Consider the following 20,576-nt stretch of genomic DNA (forward strand, 5'->3'; position numbering starts at 1 on the left):
TCTAACTCTTCACAGACAAGTCCAACATGCTCCTTGCAAGTCAACTCATAGATTCTTCTTCCTCCTGGCTCCATCCAACTTATTGTCTTTGTAGACTGTTGGGGTCAGCTCTCCTCGTTCTCAGGTTGTAGGTCCTTCTATCATATACAACGTCACCTGGGCCATGCTTTTGAATCATGTTATCTTTCTGTCCGCCTCCGTAGTGTAATGGTCAGCACGCTCGGCTACCGTACTGGAGGTCCCAGGTTCGATTCCCAGGGGGGTTAAATAAATACAAGTGATTTTTTCAATCTAATATTAAATCAATATTACCCTGGACTGGTACCTGAAGCGGAGGGCTGATCACCTTTCCTTCATTTTATTAAAAATATATTTATCTATATATTTTTTTATTTTGGAATTGTATAGCTTTACATTTAGTAAAAGTTTATAATAAAAAACAGTTACTTTAATCAAAATAAAGCCAATTACACAATTCCACATTTATGTCATAATAATGATAAAAAACAAGAGATAAAAATGTCATGATCAAGATAACACTGTGTTTATATGATGCAGTGCCCTATGCACCATTGGGTGCAAATGAGGGTTCGAAATATCTTTCTGTAGCATCTATGAATTGTTCGGTCTTCCTGTAAATGTCTTTCGAAGTAGATCTGAACAAGATTGAAGGAGATCGTTCGGTTGTAAATTTATTTATTGAACGGCTGAAGCCTTTAAGATAGTACATATATAACGTGGTAATATTTTTCTTCATAAATTGGGTGTAAATAATATGTAAAGTGGGTGTATAATAATAAAATAAACAATGTGTTGCTTTGTAATTAAAGAAACGACAATAAAAGTTTATTCTTAATTAATCTTTACAATAATTTTTATATCTATCTGATTCTGACAGTTAATAATATTATATTTTTTCTATCGGATCTCTTTTGTTTAATTCTGTGCGACGCATGCGACATCTGGTGGTAGAACTGTTTTATGTAGGTACTATTTGTAAGTACTTAATAAAATGTATAGGTAGGTACCTAGTTATTTTATTACACATATATACAGTAACTTATATAAAAATACACTAAAGAATACACTAATAGAGAAACAAAAAGTCTTATAACATAAAATCATAGTAAAATAACAAATAGTAAGCACTGGTAAATACACGTCTCCTTCACACACTATCAGCAAACAGCAAGAGAGAGTGAAACACAATGGTTAAATTTATCCATTATAACATGGAGAAGAAATGCTGAGAAAGTACAGACTTCAAGGAGGATAACAATATATTAAATAAATCTATACTTTCAAAAGCATTGGCTAACATGTGAAGCCGCGAAATGGGAGAGAACATGGCATAGTTTGCATTATGTACAAATACTGCGAATACAGATTTTTGCCTAGTACCTCTTAGACGCACGCTAAGCTAAATTGTGGTATGTTTGGTTTCCAGGGAGCATTATCTGGAGAAAATCGCCATCTACCTGTCCCGCTGCGGTCTGCAGTCCAACTCGGAGCTGGTGGAGAAGGGCTACCCCGACCTCGGCTGGGACCCCGTGGACGGAGAGAGATACCTCGACTTCTTGCGCTTCTGCGTTTGGGTATGCCCAGTTCATGACCCGAATACTAGTGCTCCTCATCGTTCTTAAAATGTTGAATAATTAAGTATAATTCGCCTCCATAGTGGGTTCGATTCCTGGGAAGGTGAAATTATGGCTGTTGGGTCAACTTTTATAGCTATTGGTTTCGGGAACAGCTATTTTGGGGGCGACGTGTTGCCGCGTTTTGTGATCAAGTCTTGGTGATCGTGTTTGTTAATGCAAAGGAGTGGTGCACAGAATGAAAACAAAATTATGTACTTTCAGTTGGTTCCTTTATTGAAATAAATACGATTCCATACTAAATACTGGAATCAAATAATGACAAATAATTTACAATATATGGAGTTAAAGAAGTAATTTGAAGATCTAAATAAAACGTCTGTTCGCATCAACGATCCAAGCAGTTCTCGCGGATTTTTAGCTCTCTCGCTTCAGAGTCGGGACCGCTCGGAAATCTTCAGTTTAGTTCGTATCGAAACGCTTCCGTAAGTTATTTTCACTCTCGTGTTTATTTAATAACATTTGCGACTGGTGCAAGATGCGAAGAACGGATGGCAGCGCCATCTGTTAAAAGTAACGGCAACAATACACGTTGCTCATTTTGGACAGTGTGGTTTTATATATAAAATACATTCTTGTTTCATAGATTTTCAATTTTCATTGCTTCACTAGCGTTGTGAAATGAAACATGTGCTTTTGTTTTCGAAATGTGTGCTTTCTATTTTATTTATATTCCATTTCACTAGATTGAATCACAGAAACCTGTAACCTTGTTATTTTACAAACCCATTTTTATAATATACACACATATTTCCATTTTCCCACTTGTTTTCATGATTTTTGTTTATAATTCATCGTGGCTCAAGGTAAAGCTACCTTTTATAATGCCGCCAGATTGGCATTTCTCACTGTATCCATGGTCGCTAAGTTGCAATTGTGAAAATACCGGCTAGTCAGCCATATCCATTATCATATACTTCTTGGAACCCTTTTCCGCACCCCAATGGTGCATAGGACACTGCATCATATAATTCAATTCAAACCCTTATCCACACCCCAATGATACATAGGGCACTGCATTATATAAACATAGTTTTTTATCTTGATTGTTAACACACGAAGGAAAGGTGATCAGCCCTCCGCTTCAGGTACCAGTCCAGGGTAATATTGAATAAATATTAGAGTGTAAAAATCACTTGTATATATTTGACCCCCCCTGGGAATCGAACCCGGGACCTCCAGAATGGTAGCCGACAGTGCTGACCATTACACTACGGAGGCGGACAAAATATAAACGCAGTGTTATTCTGATCGTCAACACATGGAGGTAAGGTGATCAGCCCTCCGCTTCCGCTCCGCATCATATACATAATGCCTAATATATTTCAGGTGAATGGTGAGAGCGTTGAGGAAAACGCCAACTTGGTGATCAGGCTGCTGATTCGGCGCCCCGAGTGTCTGGGGCCTGCGCTGAGGGGGGAGGGCGAAGGCCTGCTGAGGGCCATCGTGGACGCCAACACCATGTCGGAGAAGATCGCCGACCGCCGCAAGCTGGCCGACACGCACGGAGGAGAGGTGAGTCCGAACATCAACTGTGCGAAGTCTCTTGATCAATCAGGAATCGAGCTATGTGTGCTAAATATGTGTTCCTTCTTCTTTGTAAGCCGTTTCTCCACTGCTGATGTTTTTTTTAGAGGAATAACCCGCAATAAGTCTTTAAGAGGCTTGTCTGCAGGTAGAATAACAAGGATAGAAAAGATAAATGTGAAAAATACATCACAAACACCCAGACCAATTGAAAATAAGCCTGCAATGCCAATTTTGCTGTAGAGCAGCGGACGTTGATAGGTTTTTATTATTAACGTATCAACGTCAGTGCACAACGGAGTCCTGGTTCCAACTCTAATGTATGGAAGTTTCATGGAGTTGGCAAAAGAAGGATGAAAGTAGACTGAATGCAGTCGAAATACGATCTCTCAGAAGAATGTGCGACAAAACGATGTATGATAGATGTGCGAATAGTGAAATAAGGAAGGAATGCAAAGCTGAGATAAGCATTATTGATAAAATTAAGAAAGGTGTGTGGAGATGGTTTGGACATGTGGAACGAATGAGTGAGGAAAGAACGGTAAAACAAATTTATGAGGCGAATGTTAGTGGGAAAAGAAGCAGAGGAAGACCGAGAAAAACATGGCACGATCAGGTATGCCAAATACTTGAAAGTGGTCAGGTTAGGAGTCGTAACAATCGGCGGGTATGTATGAGGAGATGCATGAACGTGGAAGAGGCGAAGAATGTTTGCAAGGACAGAGTGGTGTGGCGCTCTATTCTCTCTGCCTACCCTTGCGGGGAAGCGGCGTGATGGTTAGTTAGTTAGTTAGTTTAGCAGCGGACGTTTTTCTTTTTTTTCCATGTGCTCCCTATGGTGGAGCGTATGGCCAACACAAGACGTCTCTGAGTCACTCTGTCGCACTCCATCTCCTTAGCTTCCTTGCTGGTCAGTCTGGCATCCCGAATTCATCCACCTCAGAGAAATGAGTATTCCTTCTTTGTCAGCCGTCTCTCCACTGCTGGATGCCTTTCTTCTTTTTCCATGTTTACTCCCTAGGTGGAGCGTATGACCAGCACAAGACGTCTCCATCTCCTTGGCTTCCTCCCAGGTCAGTCTGGTGTCCTGAAGTTCCACCAAGTAAAGTCGATGAATGGTTGTCAGTTGGAAGAAGAGATATGAAGAATGAATGCTCTCAGGTGGCATTCTAAGGACATGTTCCAATCATATCCACCTTAAACCTTTTAACCACGTTAATTTTGTTCCTAAGAGACGCCCGTACGCGGCGGTATTTTGCCGTTTTTTAAATGATTACTTTTATCGTGTATTTAGTTAAGAAAAGATTTATTTTCCTAAACAAAAACGTTCAATGGGATTCATTGTGCCTTTTTGGTACTCTATAATACACGTGTGTCACATTATTCTTGAAATATATCGTAATATAAACAAATTAGATCGTAACATAAATAAATCAAAGCATGCATCGTGTGTCACTCTTACCCACTGGCGATGCGTAGCATCGAGAGTGAGACAAATATAGGGCATGATTATGGCGCGGACTAATTACCGACCTCAAGAAAAATCAGGCATCTGTTCTTTTATTTATCCTTGTGATGTCACAAATTATTAGTCAGATATTTCAACAGATGTCATAAGGCCAAGGATTGACGTTTTATTTTATCCAAAGTTCCAGACCATGAAAAAATCCCTCTAAGTTGAACTGAGGTTCGAAACTTGGAGCAATGTAAAAACACAAACGCTTATGTCAGCCGCGCATGGGGCATGTTTTGTTAAAACACATACGATTATGCAAGCCGCGTGGATCCGGATAAGACTTCCATTATGGGTTTCCTGTTATGGGGCTTGGTTGACGCGTACGTCCCATGTGACGCTTTAACCTCCACATGTGTTTTCTCGAAAGGGCGTTTAAGGAACAATAATACGTCCAGCATTTTAACCAACGATGTCATTGAACAGAGCACTATATGGAAGAATATACCAATAAAACTTACATCTTGTCAAAATATATGACTAATTAATTGATGTTGCTTCCATTCCAGGTGACGGAGTTCAATCACCCGCTGCCGGAGTCCGAGGATGATGAGGACTATATCGATACCGGAGCCGCCATTCTCTGCTTCTACTGCACCCTGGTGGACTTGCTGGGCAGGTGTGCTCCTGACGCGGGAGTAATTGCTCAGGTAAGGTAGTGATATGTTCATCTTTAGATGAAGAAGAATATAGAAGTCTTCTTCTCCGTCTTATTCCTCATTGCTGAGGGTTGTGACCCTTGCAGAAGCAATGACTCTTCTCCAGTTATCCCTTGACTGCGCTGCACGTAGCGCTCCAACCACCGAGGTGCCTGCTGCTGCCTTAATTTGATCGGTCCATCGTGTGGGGAATCTTCCTCTCCCTCTCTTTGCCTCCAGGCTACCGATCACAACTAGTCGTTCCAGGCTGTCCTCGTTGCCACGCGCAACGTGTCCAAAGAACTGGAGAATCTGTCGTGTACAGACATTGGCCAGAGTCAAGCCATCCAAGCGTAGTTCCTGGCGAATGGACTCATTGGTGCGTCTAGCACTCTGAGTCCATTTATACTACCTTTAGATGAAGGAGAATATAGAAGTCTAGGTATTTACAAGGCTAATTAAACCATATTCATATGCAGTCCACAAACTGTCTCCAGGTTTTTCTGTCGCCAGCTCCCTTGCATCCCCCCAAGTCAAGGCGGCGTCTCAAAGTTCTGACGAGAACTGCCGACGAATTATCAGCAGTGGTCGTCTTGGGCGGCGCAAACCTGATGCCTTGTAAAAGAGGCAAGCTTGATGGCAGCTCTCGGGATGCGGAGTACATGGCCAAGCCAACTGAATCACCTTTTCTTGACAATAGCTGTGGCCAAGATTTGCTGCGTCCTATGCCTTATTTTTTCATTCCTTACAAAGTCAAACCACCGCACGCCTAAAATTCTCCGAAGACACCTATTCTCAAAGCTTAGTACACGGTTGCTCTGGGCCCTTGTAAGGTGCCATGCTTCACAGCCGTATAAGAGAACAGGAGCAATGCAGGCATTGTATAGGTGGCATTTGGTCTTCACCGAGTATAAATCCGATCTCCAGGCAGCCTTCATACTGTTAAATGCGGACCCTATCATAGGCCAGTTTAAGTGATCACTATATACACGTGTAACATTCTCCATTCTACCTATGGTTGACAACCACGCTCCTCAAATTTCAGATATCCTTCTTCTTGGTGTAGGTCTTGTGGCCTGTTTTTAAGGGGGCCTTTTTTAGCCTCCTACAATGTCCCTTTTAATTAACCTATTAAAGTTGGGGAATGATTTTTTTGAAAGAAGTTTTGATGTATTTTTCAGGGTAAAAATGAGTCACTGCGAGCCAGGGCCATTCTGAGGTCTTTAGTTCCTCTGGAAGACCTTCAGGGAGTACTGAGTTTGAGATTCACACTCCTGAACCCAGCTGCAGGAGAGGAACGACCTAAATCAGGTATAGTCATCATTCTTAGTACATTACCTCAGCCTTTTTCTTGTGTTTAGTATTGAACAAAGGCCTCCCTCTTGGACTTGCACAGTTATCTGTTGGACGCGACTCTCTTCCAGTACAGGCCCGCCACTTTCCTAATGTCATTTTACCATCTTTTCTGGGGCCTACCCAAGCTTCTAGGCCTCTAGTCAAGCACCTTTTTCGTCCATCTATCTTCAGACATATCGCTCACTCCTTTCAAGAACGTCATAAATAAAAAATCGTTAATTTTCAGTTGTGCATGTTTTCGGAATGCCCAGAAAATGTTCTATATCCCAGCAAAAGCGGCATATTTTTAACTTAATATTTACCCGCTACAGGGCAGAAAGTGATGTTTTTGCATTTTGAAGAAAAAGTATTGTTTAATTATTTTTTTAAATATACCAAATATATTTCAAATGGAGAAAAAACATTCAGGTTTTACCAAAAAAGATCTGTTGCACAGTAAAAAGTTCAATAAGTAGCTTGATATTTATTTTTAATACATTGTATTATATTTTTAAACTTTAAAAACGCTCTCCTGAAAAATCAAGTTATTTGATTTATGACGTTCTTGAAAGGAGTGAGCGATATGTGCACAATTCTTTGAGTCACATCTGTTACCTTGGTCTTTTTCCTTATTCAAAAATTCATTTTTCGATCCCCAATAGATATATTTTGTATATTAAAAGCATTGTTAACTTTGTGGTTTGTTAATAAAACGCTATTTTATCATGCATCGTTCACTTTGTGTAATTCATTCGAAGTGAATTATAAGTAAGTAATTCATTATAAGTGAAAAAATCACTTATATTTATTAGACCCCCCTCTGAGAATCGAACCCGGGACCTCCAGAACGGTAGTCGAGCGCGCTGACCATTACACTACAGAGGCCGTAATATCACTTTTAGTAATAGCACGTTGAGTAATACCACTTTTATAAAAGTGGTATTTCTTTCTACCCCTGCGGGGAAACGGCGTGGTGGTGGTAGTAGTAGTAGTAGTAGTACACCGTAAGCAAGCCAAATAGTAACTACATCTCCAACTCATATTGTTTTTCTTCTTCTTCCTTTTCAGACATGCCTTCCGGTTTGATTCCCGGACACAAGCAGAGTATCGTCCTCTTCTTGGAGAGGGTTTACGGCATAGAAACCCAGGAGCTGTTCTTCCGACTTCTGGAAGAGGCGTTCCTACCTGATTTGAGAGCTGCCACTATGCTAGACAGGGTAAGCATTGATTACTATTTGCTGGAAAATAACTGTATTACAGCCACAGCAGCGTTGATTCAGTCGTCAATGTATTCAATTCAACCCTTATCCGCACCCTAATGGTGCATAGGGCACTTTATTATTCAAACATAGTGTTATCTTGATCGTTAACACGAAGGAAGGTGATCAGCCTTCCGCTTCAGGTACCAGTCCAGGGTAGTATTGAATAAATATAAGAGTGAAAAAATCACATATATTTATTTGACCCCCCCTGGGAATCGAACCCGGGTCCTCCAGAACGGTAGCGGAGCGTGCTGACCATTACACTACGGAGGCAAACAATGGTCAATGTATTCAATTCAACCCTTATCCGCACCCCAATGGTGCATAGGGCACTGCATTATTTAAACACAGTGTTATCTTGATCGTTGACACGAAGGAAGGTGATCAGCCCTCCGCTTCAGGTACCAGTCCAGGGTAATATTGAATAAATATAAGAGTGAAAAAATCACATTTATTTATTTGACCCCCCCCTGACCTCCAGAACGGTAGCCGAGCGTGCTGACCATTACACTACGGAGGCGAACAATGTATAGTCCTCAGTATAAATAAAAGTTCACGTATTTGTAAAAGCCCGTATGTAACAGACATCAATAGTAATGTAGAAGAAAGGAAATTGAGATGGTATGGGCACATAGGGGGCAGAGAACCTGATCATATTTTGAACCAGACAATCCCCATGGATCTTCCTCGAAAGATATCTAGAGGAAGACCAAAGAATTCATATTTTCATTTTTTGGTGAGTCATAAGCTGGCCTAACACCCCTTTTTTTTTTTTGTTTTGTGTGGGAAGAGGAAAATCTTTTATAAGACGCCAGATGACATCCGGGTCATAAGACTGGCAGTGTGGGAATCTCCCTGCTGAGGGCCTACCCACTAAAAACCTCTCCCGTGCAAGCATCTACCACACTCCAGAACCGTGTTAGGCATTACTTCAGAGTGTGGCATTGTCAAGATCTACTGATCTAACTACAATCTAGCTACTATCTACATCTACTTGTGTAGTCATGTTCCGCCTCCTCCTCTCACGCTCGGCATCCTTCTTCAGCCATGCCCGCCACGTATCGTCATTTTGGAGCATTGGCGGCACTACCATGTCCAGGCCAAGGCCTAACACCCCTTAAAAGGAATACGTTGGACTATGGGACACCCTGTATATACTCGTATCCTTGTATGTATACAGCCGTTTGAAATTAAAGGTCAAATAGCGCTTTCTTGAAGCACAAATCTGGATAACCTTTCCTTGGTGAATTTAAAGATTGTGATAAGTGCACCATTAGATGGGTTAGATAATGCTGGTGTTCTCTCAATTCACACTTCGCTCACTCCTTTCAATAACGTCATATATCAAGAATCGTCGATTTTCAGTTGTGCATGTTTTCGGATTGTTCATAAAATGTACTATATCCCAGCAAAAGCGGCATATTTTAAACTTAATATTTACCCGCTACAGGGCAGAAAGTGTTGTTTTTGCTTTTTGAAGAAAAGGTTTTGTTTGATTGTTTTTTTAAATATACTAAATATTTTTCAAATTGAGAAAAAACATTTAGGTTTTACCTAAAAAGATCTGTTGCACAGTAAAAAGTTGGCTTGATATTTATTTTTAATACATTGTATTATATTTTTAAACATTAAAAACATTCTCCTGAATAATCAAGTTTTTTGATTTATGACGTTCTTGAAAGGAGTGAGCGACTTGTTCTATTGTAACCTCTGACCTTTTTCCATATTTCAGAACGACGGCTGTGAGTCAGACATGGCGCTCTCCATGAACAGATACATAGGAAACTCCATCCTGCCGCTTCTTATAAAGCACTCCAACTTCTACAATGAGGCGGAGAACTACGCCAGCTTGCTCGACGCCACTCTCCATACGGTCTATAGGTAATAACACCCATACCATATCCTATTTCGAACAAGGATTAAACATCCTCCTTGAAAATGATCCTGACGTTGAACGTAGCGCTAAAGTTTCTCAAGGAATTAACTCAGCCATTAATAATAAACCATATCCGCTCCCTAGGTGGAGCATATGGAGTCCACAAACTGTCTCCAGGTTTTTCTGTCGGCTACCAGCTCCCTTGCATCCTCCCAAGTCAGATCTGCGTCCCGAAGTTTTGACGAGAACTGCCGACGAATTATCAGCAGTTGTCGTCCTGGGCGGCGCGAACCTGATGCCTTGTAAAAGAGGCGGCTTGATGGCGGCTCTCAGGAGGCATGCGGAGTACATGGCCAAGCCAACTGAATCGCCTTTTCTTGACGACAGTTGTGACCAAGATTTGCTGCGTCCTACGCCCTATCTCTTCATTCCTCACAAAGTCAAACCACCGCACGCCTAAAATTCTCCGCAGACACCTATTCTCAAAGCTTAGTACACGGCTACTCTGGGCCCTTGTAAGGTGCCATGTTTCACAGCCGTATAAGAGAACAGGAGCAATGCAGGCATTGTATAGGCGGCATTTGGATGCAGCATTTTATGGTGCTGTTAACTCAGCCATTAGCTGTTATAAATCACTGAATAATGCAATAGTCAAGAAGGCAAGGCAAACAGCGTATCACTCATGTAGTACATGCTTGCTAACTTTTTACTTTTTACTTTTTCATCTTTTTTAAAGTTTTTAATTTTATTTTTAAAAAAAATTAAACTATTTATTTTTGCTTTCTGATAGTCAAGTATTTTTTGTATTTTATATTAACACTATTATTCTAGTTCTACTTATAATACCCATACCCTTACACCCTTTACTATGACCTAAATTATATTGTATACCCACACACAGGCCATGCCTTTGTGGAATCTTTTTTGTATGTATATTTATTCAATTTTTTTGTATTTGAATTTATGTCAGGCTTGTATAATGCAAAAGAATTTTTTTTAAAAAATAAAAATACAACAAAATTTTGAGTGTCCAAATACTTGTCCACAAATCTGGATTATCTCCAATTATAGGAGTCACTTTCATATTATTTTTTGACATCTCATCAAAGAAGAATATGGAAGTTTGGGCATTTACGGGGCTAACTACCGTCACAGGCTGGTTTAAGTGATCACTTTACACTCGTGTAACATTCACCAATTCTATCCATTATTGACAACCACACTACTCAAATTCTTGGAAGTTCTGTATAATCCCGTAATAATAATAATAATAAATTTGTATAGCGCCATTTTCGTAAAATGCTACCTCAAGGGCTTTACCCTGTAAATGCCCAGACTTCCATATTCTTCTTCATCTTTGATGAGATGTCATAAAATAATATGAAAAACAACTCCTATAATTGGAGACAATCCAGATTTGTGAACAAGTATTTGGACACATTCAAAATTTTGTAAAAAAGTGTACCATTGTGCTAATAGACTTCCCTCATATCCTTCCATTTTCTGTCAATATATATATCTACCATTCTTCATATATGAACCTTTTCTCTTACCCAGACTGTCCAAGAACCGAATGCTCACCAAGGGACAGAGAGAAGCTGTCTCCGACTTCCTGGTGGCCCTCACTTCACAGATGCAACCGTCCATGTTGCTGAAACTGCTGCGCAAACTGACTGTCGATGTCTCCAAGCTGTCGGAATACACAACTGTCGCTCTGAGGGTAATTATTGAACTTTTAATACATTTTTTGTCACTTATCAATATTCACAGATAGGTATGAACTTTGAAACATGTCGCTCACTCCTTTCAAGAACGTCATAAATCAAAAAACGACAATTTTCAGTTATGCGTGTTTTCGGAATGCCTAGAAAATTTACTATATCCCAGCAAAAGCGGCATATTTTTAACTTCATAATTAACCGCTACAGGGCAGAAAGTGTTGTTTTTGCATTTTGAAGAAAAGGTATTGTTTAATTATTTTTTTAAATATACTAAATATTTTTCAAATGGAGAAAAAACCTTCAGGTTTTACCTAAAAAGATCTGTTGCACAGTAAAAAGTTCAATAAGTGGCTTGATATTTATTTTTAATACATTGTATTTTATGTTTGAACTTAAAAAACGTTCTCCTGAAAAATCAAGTTTTTTGATTTATGACGTTCTTGAAAGGAGTGAGCGATATATGAACCAATTTAGAAACCTTGTTCTTGAATCACTAGAACTTCACTAGAGACATCTATTGGTGAGTTATAAAGAAGCTTTTTACCAAGCAGAAACTGTTATATTAGTATGTGAGGTCCGAATCCTGGATTATAATCACACACATGAGAAACGCCAGAAAATACCATTTTCATTTTTATTATTTTAGCTTATAAATTATTATTGTCTAGAATTCCTGATTACTTAAAATCATTTATAATGGCAATGTAACGTTTTGGTGAGGACCTACACATATGATCGTCTGATAAGTCTCTCTGTGCAATTCTGAGTGGCTCTGAGAGGTTTGTCTGTGCAATTTTGAGGGGTTTATCATGAGATGACTCTTTTAGTTGCTGACCCTTCACTACGAGCGCTGTGCCAAGTATTACGGGTCAACCGGTGGCCAAGGGCTGTACGGAGCATCATCAGATGAGGAGAAGCGCCTCACCATGATGCTGTTCAGCAATATCTTCGACTCCCTCAGCAAGATGGACTATGACCCGGAACTCTTCGGAAAAGCCTTGCCCTGTCTCACTGCTATTGGTAAGCTACTACTACTACTACTACTACTACTACCATCACGCTGTTTCTCCGCAGGAATAGGCAGAGAGGATGGAACGCCACACTCTTCTGTCCTAACATACACTCCTCGCCTCCTTCACGTCCATACATCTAGTCATACATGCCCTCCGATTACGCAGACTTTTGGCACCGCCAGATTTTAGGTTCTGATTGTTATGACATAAATATGATATCTCGAAATGATGTGATGTGATGAAATTTTCACTCATGAATACATGAAATTATAGTAACTTTAAACATAAAGAGTAAATCCACTCACGAGTAGGCATGAAAAGTTGAAGCCTGAGTAGGGACATGATAAACGGTATTGCATAAGCCGTAGCTAGATTTCAGAGTCACTTGGACGAACGGTAATTCAAAAAAAACATGTGAAATTTTGGACACACTAAAGTTTATTATTTACATCAAAATTTCAATTTCATACTATTTCTGTGAGCCTAAGCGGCTCATTATTAGAAATAGGTATCAAATTGTGGTAGAGTGGGTTCGAACCAAGAAACTCTGACTTAACAGTCCGCGACACTAACCACGGGACCACAACCCGACACTTAGTTAGACATCAATATGAGATAGATATATAATTTTTGTCTCTTGTTTAGGATGCGCCCTGCCACCAGACTACTCCCTCTCTAAGAACTATGATGATGAGTTCTACGGAAAGGAGACCTCGTCAGGTAAATCTCATAATTCATCTTATTTGTATACTACCTCCACGAAAGCTCCTGCATCATTCCCAGGTCAGGTACAGAAACCCTTGGTTTTTATTCGGACCCATGTATTGAGAAAAAAACTTTTCTTTTCTTTTTTTGAATCTTATATCAGTTTTTAACCCGTAAGCTGCACATCGCATCTATTATCGTTTTTTATAGAAGTACCGTTGAGTGCGGATCGCATGCATAGTCGTTTTTCAACTTTACGTACTTATATCAACACCTATGGATAATTTTTTGCACTTAAATTTGGTTTGAGTCATGGACGAATTAGTTCTCTGTGATTTAGTGTCATAAAATATCAAAATTATTTTTATTTAGTATCAACTTTATCGCGAATACTTTCGGTCGTCTCGCGTTCGTATAATCTGTTCAATCGGTTTAGGCGATCTAAATTATCATTAACTATTTTATTTTAATAATTATTATATTTTATTAACTGTGTGATATTTTTGTACTATTTTTTTTTGTTTATTATCGTGCGATCGTGATCATGCAAAGTTTTTCGCAATCATAGACATAAAAAATGATTACTAATACTTTCAAAGTCCACAAACTAGTGTGTGGACCTTACACAGTCTACAAACTGCCAGGCCTTTGAAACTAAGATGTTAAACTTATTTTAGGTGGACCAGACAATCCTCAGTATGACCCGCAGCCAATCAATACCAGTTCCGTGGCTTTGAACAATGACCTTAATACAATCGTTCAAAAGTTCTCCGAGCATTACCACGATGCCTGGGCTTCCAAGTGAGTATATTCAACACCCCTCATACTTGCAAGGAACAATTATATGCATACATTTAACAGGCCTCATACTTCCAAGGAACGCATTCAACAGCCCTCATACTTCCATGTGAGTAAATTCAACAGCCCTCATTCTTCCAAGTAAGTATTTGAAATAGCCTCGTACAGCCCTCATACTTATAAGGGAGTGCATTGAACAGCCCCCATACTTCCAAATGAGTACATTCAAAATCTCTCATTCTTCCAAGTAAGTATATTCACTAGCCCCATACAGCGTCATACTTGCATTTATTAACTCTCTTACTTCCAAGTGAGTTATAGCCCCATACAGCCCTCATTCTTGCAAGGGATTGTATTAAATCGCGTCATACTACCCTCATACTTGCAAGCGAGTGTATTTAATATCCCCATACAGGTCTAGGAAACATTAGGTTTAAAAAATGCTTAATAGGATCGTGAAGTAGCTTGAATCTGCCTGGTATTCCTCCTTAAGACTTTTAAAAGACGGAATTATTTTCATTAATAAAAAATTTAATTTAACGACTGCTTACAAGCTTTTTTTATTTGACAAAAGAGTCATGAAATTGCAATTTATCATATTGACAATGCTCAATTTTTTTTATGTTTTTTTGAACATTTTTTCCCTTGCATTTTTTCAAAGATTTTAATTACAAATATTCTTTATAGGAAACTTGAAAACAGCTGGGTGTACGGAGAAAACTGGTCCGATTCCCAAAAATGCCACCCGAGACTCAAACCCTACAACATGCTCAATGACTATGTAAGTACATAGAATTTCTATTTAAAAATGTCCAGTATTTTAAATAGTTTTATTTTATTTATTATTTTAAATATATTCTTCTTCTTCATCTTGTTGTAGGCCTTGTGGCCTGTTTTTAAGAAGGATTATCCTATCCTCCTGCGATGTCGATTCCCAGCTATCGACCCTTCTCTTTGGTGGTCTGCCCGGGAGTCCATGGGGTTGGCCGTACAGTGCGATGTGGGGGAGTCTGGATCGTTCCATTCTCCTCACACGCGCATACCATTGTCTCCTGCGTTGCCTTCCCCACCTAACGACATCTTGGATCTCGCATATTTCCCTGATCCTGGCGTTTCTTATTCTATCTCGAAGACTCTTGCCTGTTATGCTTATTAGAGTCTTCATTTCTGACACTCTAAGCGCGTTTTTTGTGACAACGGTGTCCGCTCTACTTTCGATTCCGTACGTAGTGATGGGTCGGACACAAGTTTTGTAAATCTTGATTTTGCTGCCGATCTTCATCTCAGGATTTTTCCATATAGCATTTTTCAGGCATCCTGAGATGGCTGCAGCCTTGTTCACTTGCTCCATCACTTCGCATCGCAGATCCGTTTGCTCACACAGGTCCACATCCAGGTTTTGAAATTTATATATATTCAAACTTAAATATATTATTGTAGGAAAAGGAGCGTTACAAGGAACCAGTACGGGAGTCCCTCAAGGCCCTGCTTGCCATCGGCTGGTCGGTCGAGCACTCCGAAGTGGACATTCCAACGTCCAACCGCAGCTCCATGAGGAGGCAGTCCAAGAGCAATGTGGTACAGTACAAATGACCGTTTTTCACTTTCAGACTGTAAATTTTACCCGTATTCAGAGTCAATTTAGAGATTGTAATATTATTAAACCCCGTATTTAGAGACAATTTGCAGATTGGTTCTTTTAACCCCATATTGCAGTCTATCTACAAATTGTTACATACAATTTGCAGGCTGCTTCTTATAACCCCATATTGAAAATTATCTACAAATTCTATCATTTCGCTACACACATTATATCAATCTGCAGACTGGTTCTTTTAACCCCATATTGAAAAGAATCTACGAATCGCAACATTGAATGAAATATTTCATTGAATACTTCAAACCAACATTGCAGACTTTTAACCCCGTATTGGAGACCATCTACAAATTGCAACATTAAACTACATACAAACTGTACTTCAAACCCATTTGCTGACTGGTTCTTTTAACCCCATATTGAAAAAAATTCACAAAATTTTACATTTCATGAAATATTTATCTGCATACTACATATAAACCAAAGATCATATATAATTTTTTTTTTTTAACCCTTATCCACACCTAATGGTGCATAGGGCACTGCATCAAATTGACGCAGTGTTATCTTGATCATTACTTACATGAAGGCAAGGTGATCATTTATTTTCACCTCCCCCCCTGGGAATCGAACCCGGGACCTTCAGCTCGGTAGCTAAACACGCTGACCATTACACCACGGAGGCGGACAAAATCATATACTAAATATAAACCAATTTGATAAATGATTCTATCTACTCCATATTGAAAACAAATGTAACATTTAATGGACATTTCACTGCATAATTTAAACTAATTTGCAGACTTCTTTTAACCCCATATTGAAGATAATTTGCAAATTGTAACATTTCACAACATACTTTAAACCAATTTGCATACTGGTTCTTTTAACCCCATATTGAAGACAATATACAAATTGCAACATTTCACTACATAAATACTTTAAACCAATTGGCTGACTAGTTTTTTTAACTCAATATTGAAGACAATCTACAAATCGCGACATTACACTACATATTTTTAACTAATTTGATGACTGATTCTTTTAACCCCATATTGAATATTAATACATATCGCTCACTCCTTTCAACAACGTCATGTATCAAAATCGTCAATTTTCAGCTATGCATGTTTTCGGAATGCCCAAAAATGTACTTTATCCCAGTAAAAGCGGCATATTTATTACTTAATTTTCACCCGCTATAGGGCAGAAAGTGTTGTTCTTGCATTTTAAAGAAAAGGTATTGTTTAATTATTTTTTTAAATGTACTAGATATTTTTCATATGGAAAAAAAAACATTTATGTTTTACTTAAAAAGATCTGTTGCACAGTAAAAAGTTCAATAAGTAGCTTGATATTTATTTTTTATACATTTTATTATATTTTTAAACATTAAAAACGATCTCCTGAAAAATCAAGTTTTTTTATATATGACGTTGTGGAAAGGAGTGAGCGATATGTACATTTGATGGAACATTTCTCTTCATACTTTAACCAATTTGTAGACTGGTTCTTTTAACCCCATATGAAAACATTCTACAAACATTTGTACCAAAATTTAGATATAATATGCAAAAACCTAACCAGTTCCATGAGACCCCTAAACTGATAGTTATGCTGACAAACTATCAATCTATTTTGCATATTAAAAACATTGTTAACATTGTGGTATGGTTATATAACACTCTCCTTATCATTCACCCTTCACTTAAAGCGGTATTACACAAAGTGAACGATGAATGATAATGATAATGTTTTTAAGTGTCAAAATGTTTACCTAAACTATCAGTTTATACATTGCTTCTGTACCTCATCAGGCAACCCTGTACAGCCCTGAGTTATTGTCACTAATGTATATTTTTAAAAACAGTGATGATTCAAATTAAATAATACAAATATATACTGTATATTTTTTACATCGAACATTGATGAAGAAAACTATGGAAGTCTGGGCGTTTACGGGGCTTACGGGGAGTCGTGGTACCTCACCAAACCTCAAAACAAGAAACTAGCAAGTTTTGAAAATAGGTGCCTGAGGCGAATACTGGGTATAAAGTGATATGACTTCGTCACGAATGACGATGTGAGGAGAAGAACTCAACAGCCCCTCATACTGGAAGTCCTGAAGAGGAAAAGGTGGACATGGTTGGGACATGTCCTTAGAATACCACCTGAGGGCATCAACCCCTCATGTCTCTTCTTCCAACCCCGAGGATTCCGGCGCCCCTGAAGGCCGCTGACGACCATTCACCGACTATACTCAGCGGAACTTCGAGACTCCGGACTGACCTGGGAGGAAGCCAAGGAGATGGCGCGTGACAGAGTGACTTGGAGACGTCTCGTGTTGGCCATATGCTCCACCTAGGGAGCGAACATGGAAAAAGAAGAAGAAGAAGATGACAGTCATAGGCTGGTTTAAGTGGTCACTTTACACACGTGTAACATTTACCATTAGTGTGGTTGTCATTCTACATGAATGACAACCGTACTACTAGAATTCTTGGATTTTCTATATATACATTATTTAAATTCGAAACATATTGCTTGAATTCACAACAATGTGATTTTTCACTCTAATATTTATTTAATATTTCCCTGGATCTGAAACGGAAGACTGATCACCTTTTATTCACTTGTTAACGATCAAGATAACACTGCGTTTATATGATGTAAGTGCATGCACCATCGGGTGTGGATAAGGGTTTGAATTAGATATATCCATGAACTTGGATCCCTTTCATATGTGGGTAAGAATTCAATAGATTTGTAAGTATGGCTGAAAATGGATTAAAGTTTTTGGATCAATTTCGTTTGTTATTTTACAAAATCTCATCTGAGGACAGCACCGTTGGCCGAAATTCCACATCTATCAAAATGACAACTTATATACAAAAGGAATTCAACAACAGCATATATATAAACAAACCTACATGTGAAAGGGATTCAAGATTGCATATATACAAGTTACAAAAAATAATGCAATTTGGATGTTCAATATTGGGCAGAATGGTGAACGTTACACAAGTGTATAAAGTGATCACGTAACCCAGCCAAATACTAGGTCATTAGCCCTGGAAGCTCCAGACTTCCATCTTCATTCGTATAAAAACTCATAGATACGTTGTATCAAGTTTAGACACCTATACAAAATATGAAGGTCCTCACCAAAACGTTATATTTCCATGATAAATGATTTTAACTAACTAACTAACTAACCATCACGCAGCTTCCCCGCAGGGGTAGGCAGAGAGAATAGAGCGCCACACTACTCTGTCCTTGCAAACATTCTTCGCCTCTTCCATGTTCATGCATCTCCTCATACATACCCGCCGATTGTTACGACTCCTAACCTGACCACTTTCAAGTATTTGGCATACCTGATCGTGCCATGTTTTTCTCGGTCTTCCTCTGCTTCTTTTCGCGCTAACATTCGCCTCATAAATTTGTTTTACCGTTCTTTCCTCACTCATTCGTTCTACATGTCCAAACCATCTCAACACACCTTTCTTAATTTGATCGATAATGCTTATCTCAGCTTTGCATTCCTTCCTTATTTCACTATTCGTACATCTATCACACATTGTTTTGTCGCACATTCTTCTGAGAGATCGCATTTCGACTGCATTCAGTCTACTTTCATCCTTCTTTTGTCAACTCCATGTTTCACTTCCACACATTAGAGTTGGAACCAGGACTCCGTTGGAATGATTTTAAGTAATCAGGAATTCCAGCTTATAAAATTGTTACGTTTTGGTGCAATTCAATGATCTCATATTGGTTTAACACAGGATTGGTCACGCTTTGTCGCAACTTTAATTGACATTTCGATAGAATACAGTAAACAGAACAGATTTGCATTTAAAGGATCTTTTGTGCAATATTGGAAACGTTACTTTTGGTGGGGACCTCGTTTTGGGCAATATTGGAAATGTGACTTTTAGGTGAGGACCTTCACATATATACCAATTTGATACCGACTGTTGTATTATGGTATCTGTTTCATCACTGTTTGTTGCCAGATCTAAATTTAATTGTGTTTTTGATGTGTAATATTGTGTTTTCCCTCTCCACTTCACACCCGACCCGACCCGACCCACCACCTGGCAACTATCAGCCGAGATTGGGTGACCCCATAGAGGTATTTCCATTCACTTTACTAACTACATCATATTTAGAAATAAGTGTTTGTTTTTAAAAAATAAATCAAGAACTCAAAAACTTACTTCCACCTTTTATATAAATAAATAAATAAAATAACATAGCAACAACTTTAAAGCTTTTCTACATTTTTTTACACTATCCAAAGACTGGGTTACGTCGTTACTGACATAATCACACCTCTTCTTCTTTTTCTTCTCTAGCCTTCTGTTTTCCGCTGCTGAATATGTACTGCTGTTTGTATACTGCAGCTGTCTAGTTCACAAATGTCAAATATGACTGACGTACAAAGCCTTTTACAAAAATTAAAACATCTTGAGATAGGGTCATTAATTTTGTGCCACCCCAAATAATGAAGAAGAGTTAAGTTAATTCAGGTTAGGTTAGGTTAGGTTAGGTTAGGTTAGGTTGCTTCGCTGCTGGATATGTACTGTTGTTTGTATACTGCAGCTGTCTGGTTCACAAATGTCAAATATGATTAACGTACAACGCCATCTACAAAAATTATAACAGCTTCGGATAGGGTCATTGATTTTGCGCCACTCCGAATAACGAAAAAGAGTTAAGTTAATTCAGGTTAGGTTAGGTTAGGTTACGTTGCTCCGCTGCTGGAAATGTACTGTTGTTTGTATACTGCAGCTGTCTGGTTCACAAATGTCAAATATAACTGATGTACAACGCCTTTTACAAAAATTATAACATCTTCCGATAGGATCATTGATTTTGCGCCACTCTGAATAATGAAGAAGAGTTAAGTTAATTCAGGTTAGGTTAGGTT

At 38.8% G+C, this 20,576-nt stretch overlaps 1 protein-coding gene across 1 annotated transcript in view; it reads left to right on the top strand.

The window, feature by feature from the left end:
- Positions 1-20,576, top strand: part of RyR (Ryanodine receptor) — a 240,618-nt gene that overhangs the window by 131,696 nt on the left and 88,346 nt on the right. The window contains exons 55-67 of the mRNA XM_088272014.1: positions 1,448-1,595; positions 2,985-3,170; positions 5,205-5,345; positions 6,515-6,644; positions 7,737-7,885; positions 9,663-9,811; positions 11,364-11,526; positions 12,355-12,547; positions 13,186-13,260; positions 13,923-14,046; positions 14,731-14,824; positions 15,484-15,621; positions 19,755-19,778. Coding sequence (XP_088128140.1) covers positions 1,448-1,595; positions 2,985-3,170; positions 5,205-5,345; positions 6,515-6,644; positions 7,737-7,885; positions 9,663-9,811; positions 11,364-11,526; positions 12,355-12,547; positions 13,186-13,260; positions 13,923-14,046; positions 14,731-14,824; positions 15,484-15,621; positions 19,755-19,778 — 1,714 coding nt within the window. The remainder of the gene's footprint in view (positions 1-1,447; positions 1,596-2,984; positions 3,171-5,204; positions 5,346-6,514; positions 6,645-7,736; positions 7,886-9,662; positions 9,812-11,363; positions 11,527-12,354; positions 12,548-13,185; positions 13,261-13,922; positions 14,047-14,730; positions 14,825-15,483; positions 15,622-19,754; positions 19,779-20,576) is intronic.

Source organism: Brachycentrus maculatus, unplaced genomic scaffold (genome assembly GCF_059751285.1).
Source record: "Brachycentrus maculatus isolate JH-2025_06_01 unplaced genomic scaffold, ASM5975128v1 h1tg000475l, whole genome shotgun sequence".
Lineage (NCBI taxonomy): Eukaryota > Metazoa > Arthropoda > Insecta > Trichoptera > Brachycentridae > Brachycentrus > Brachycentrus maculatus.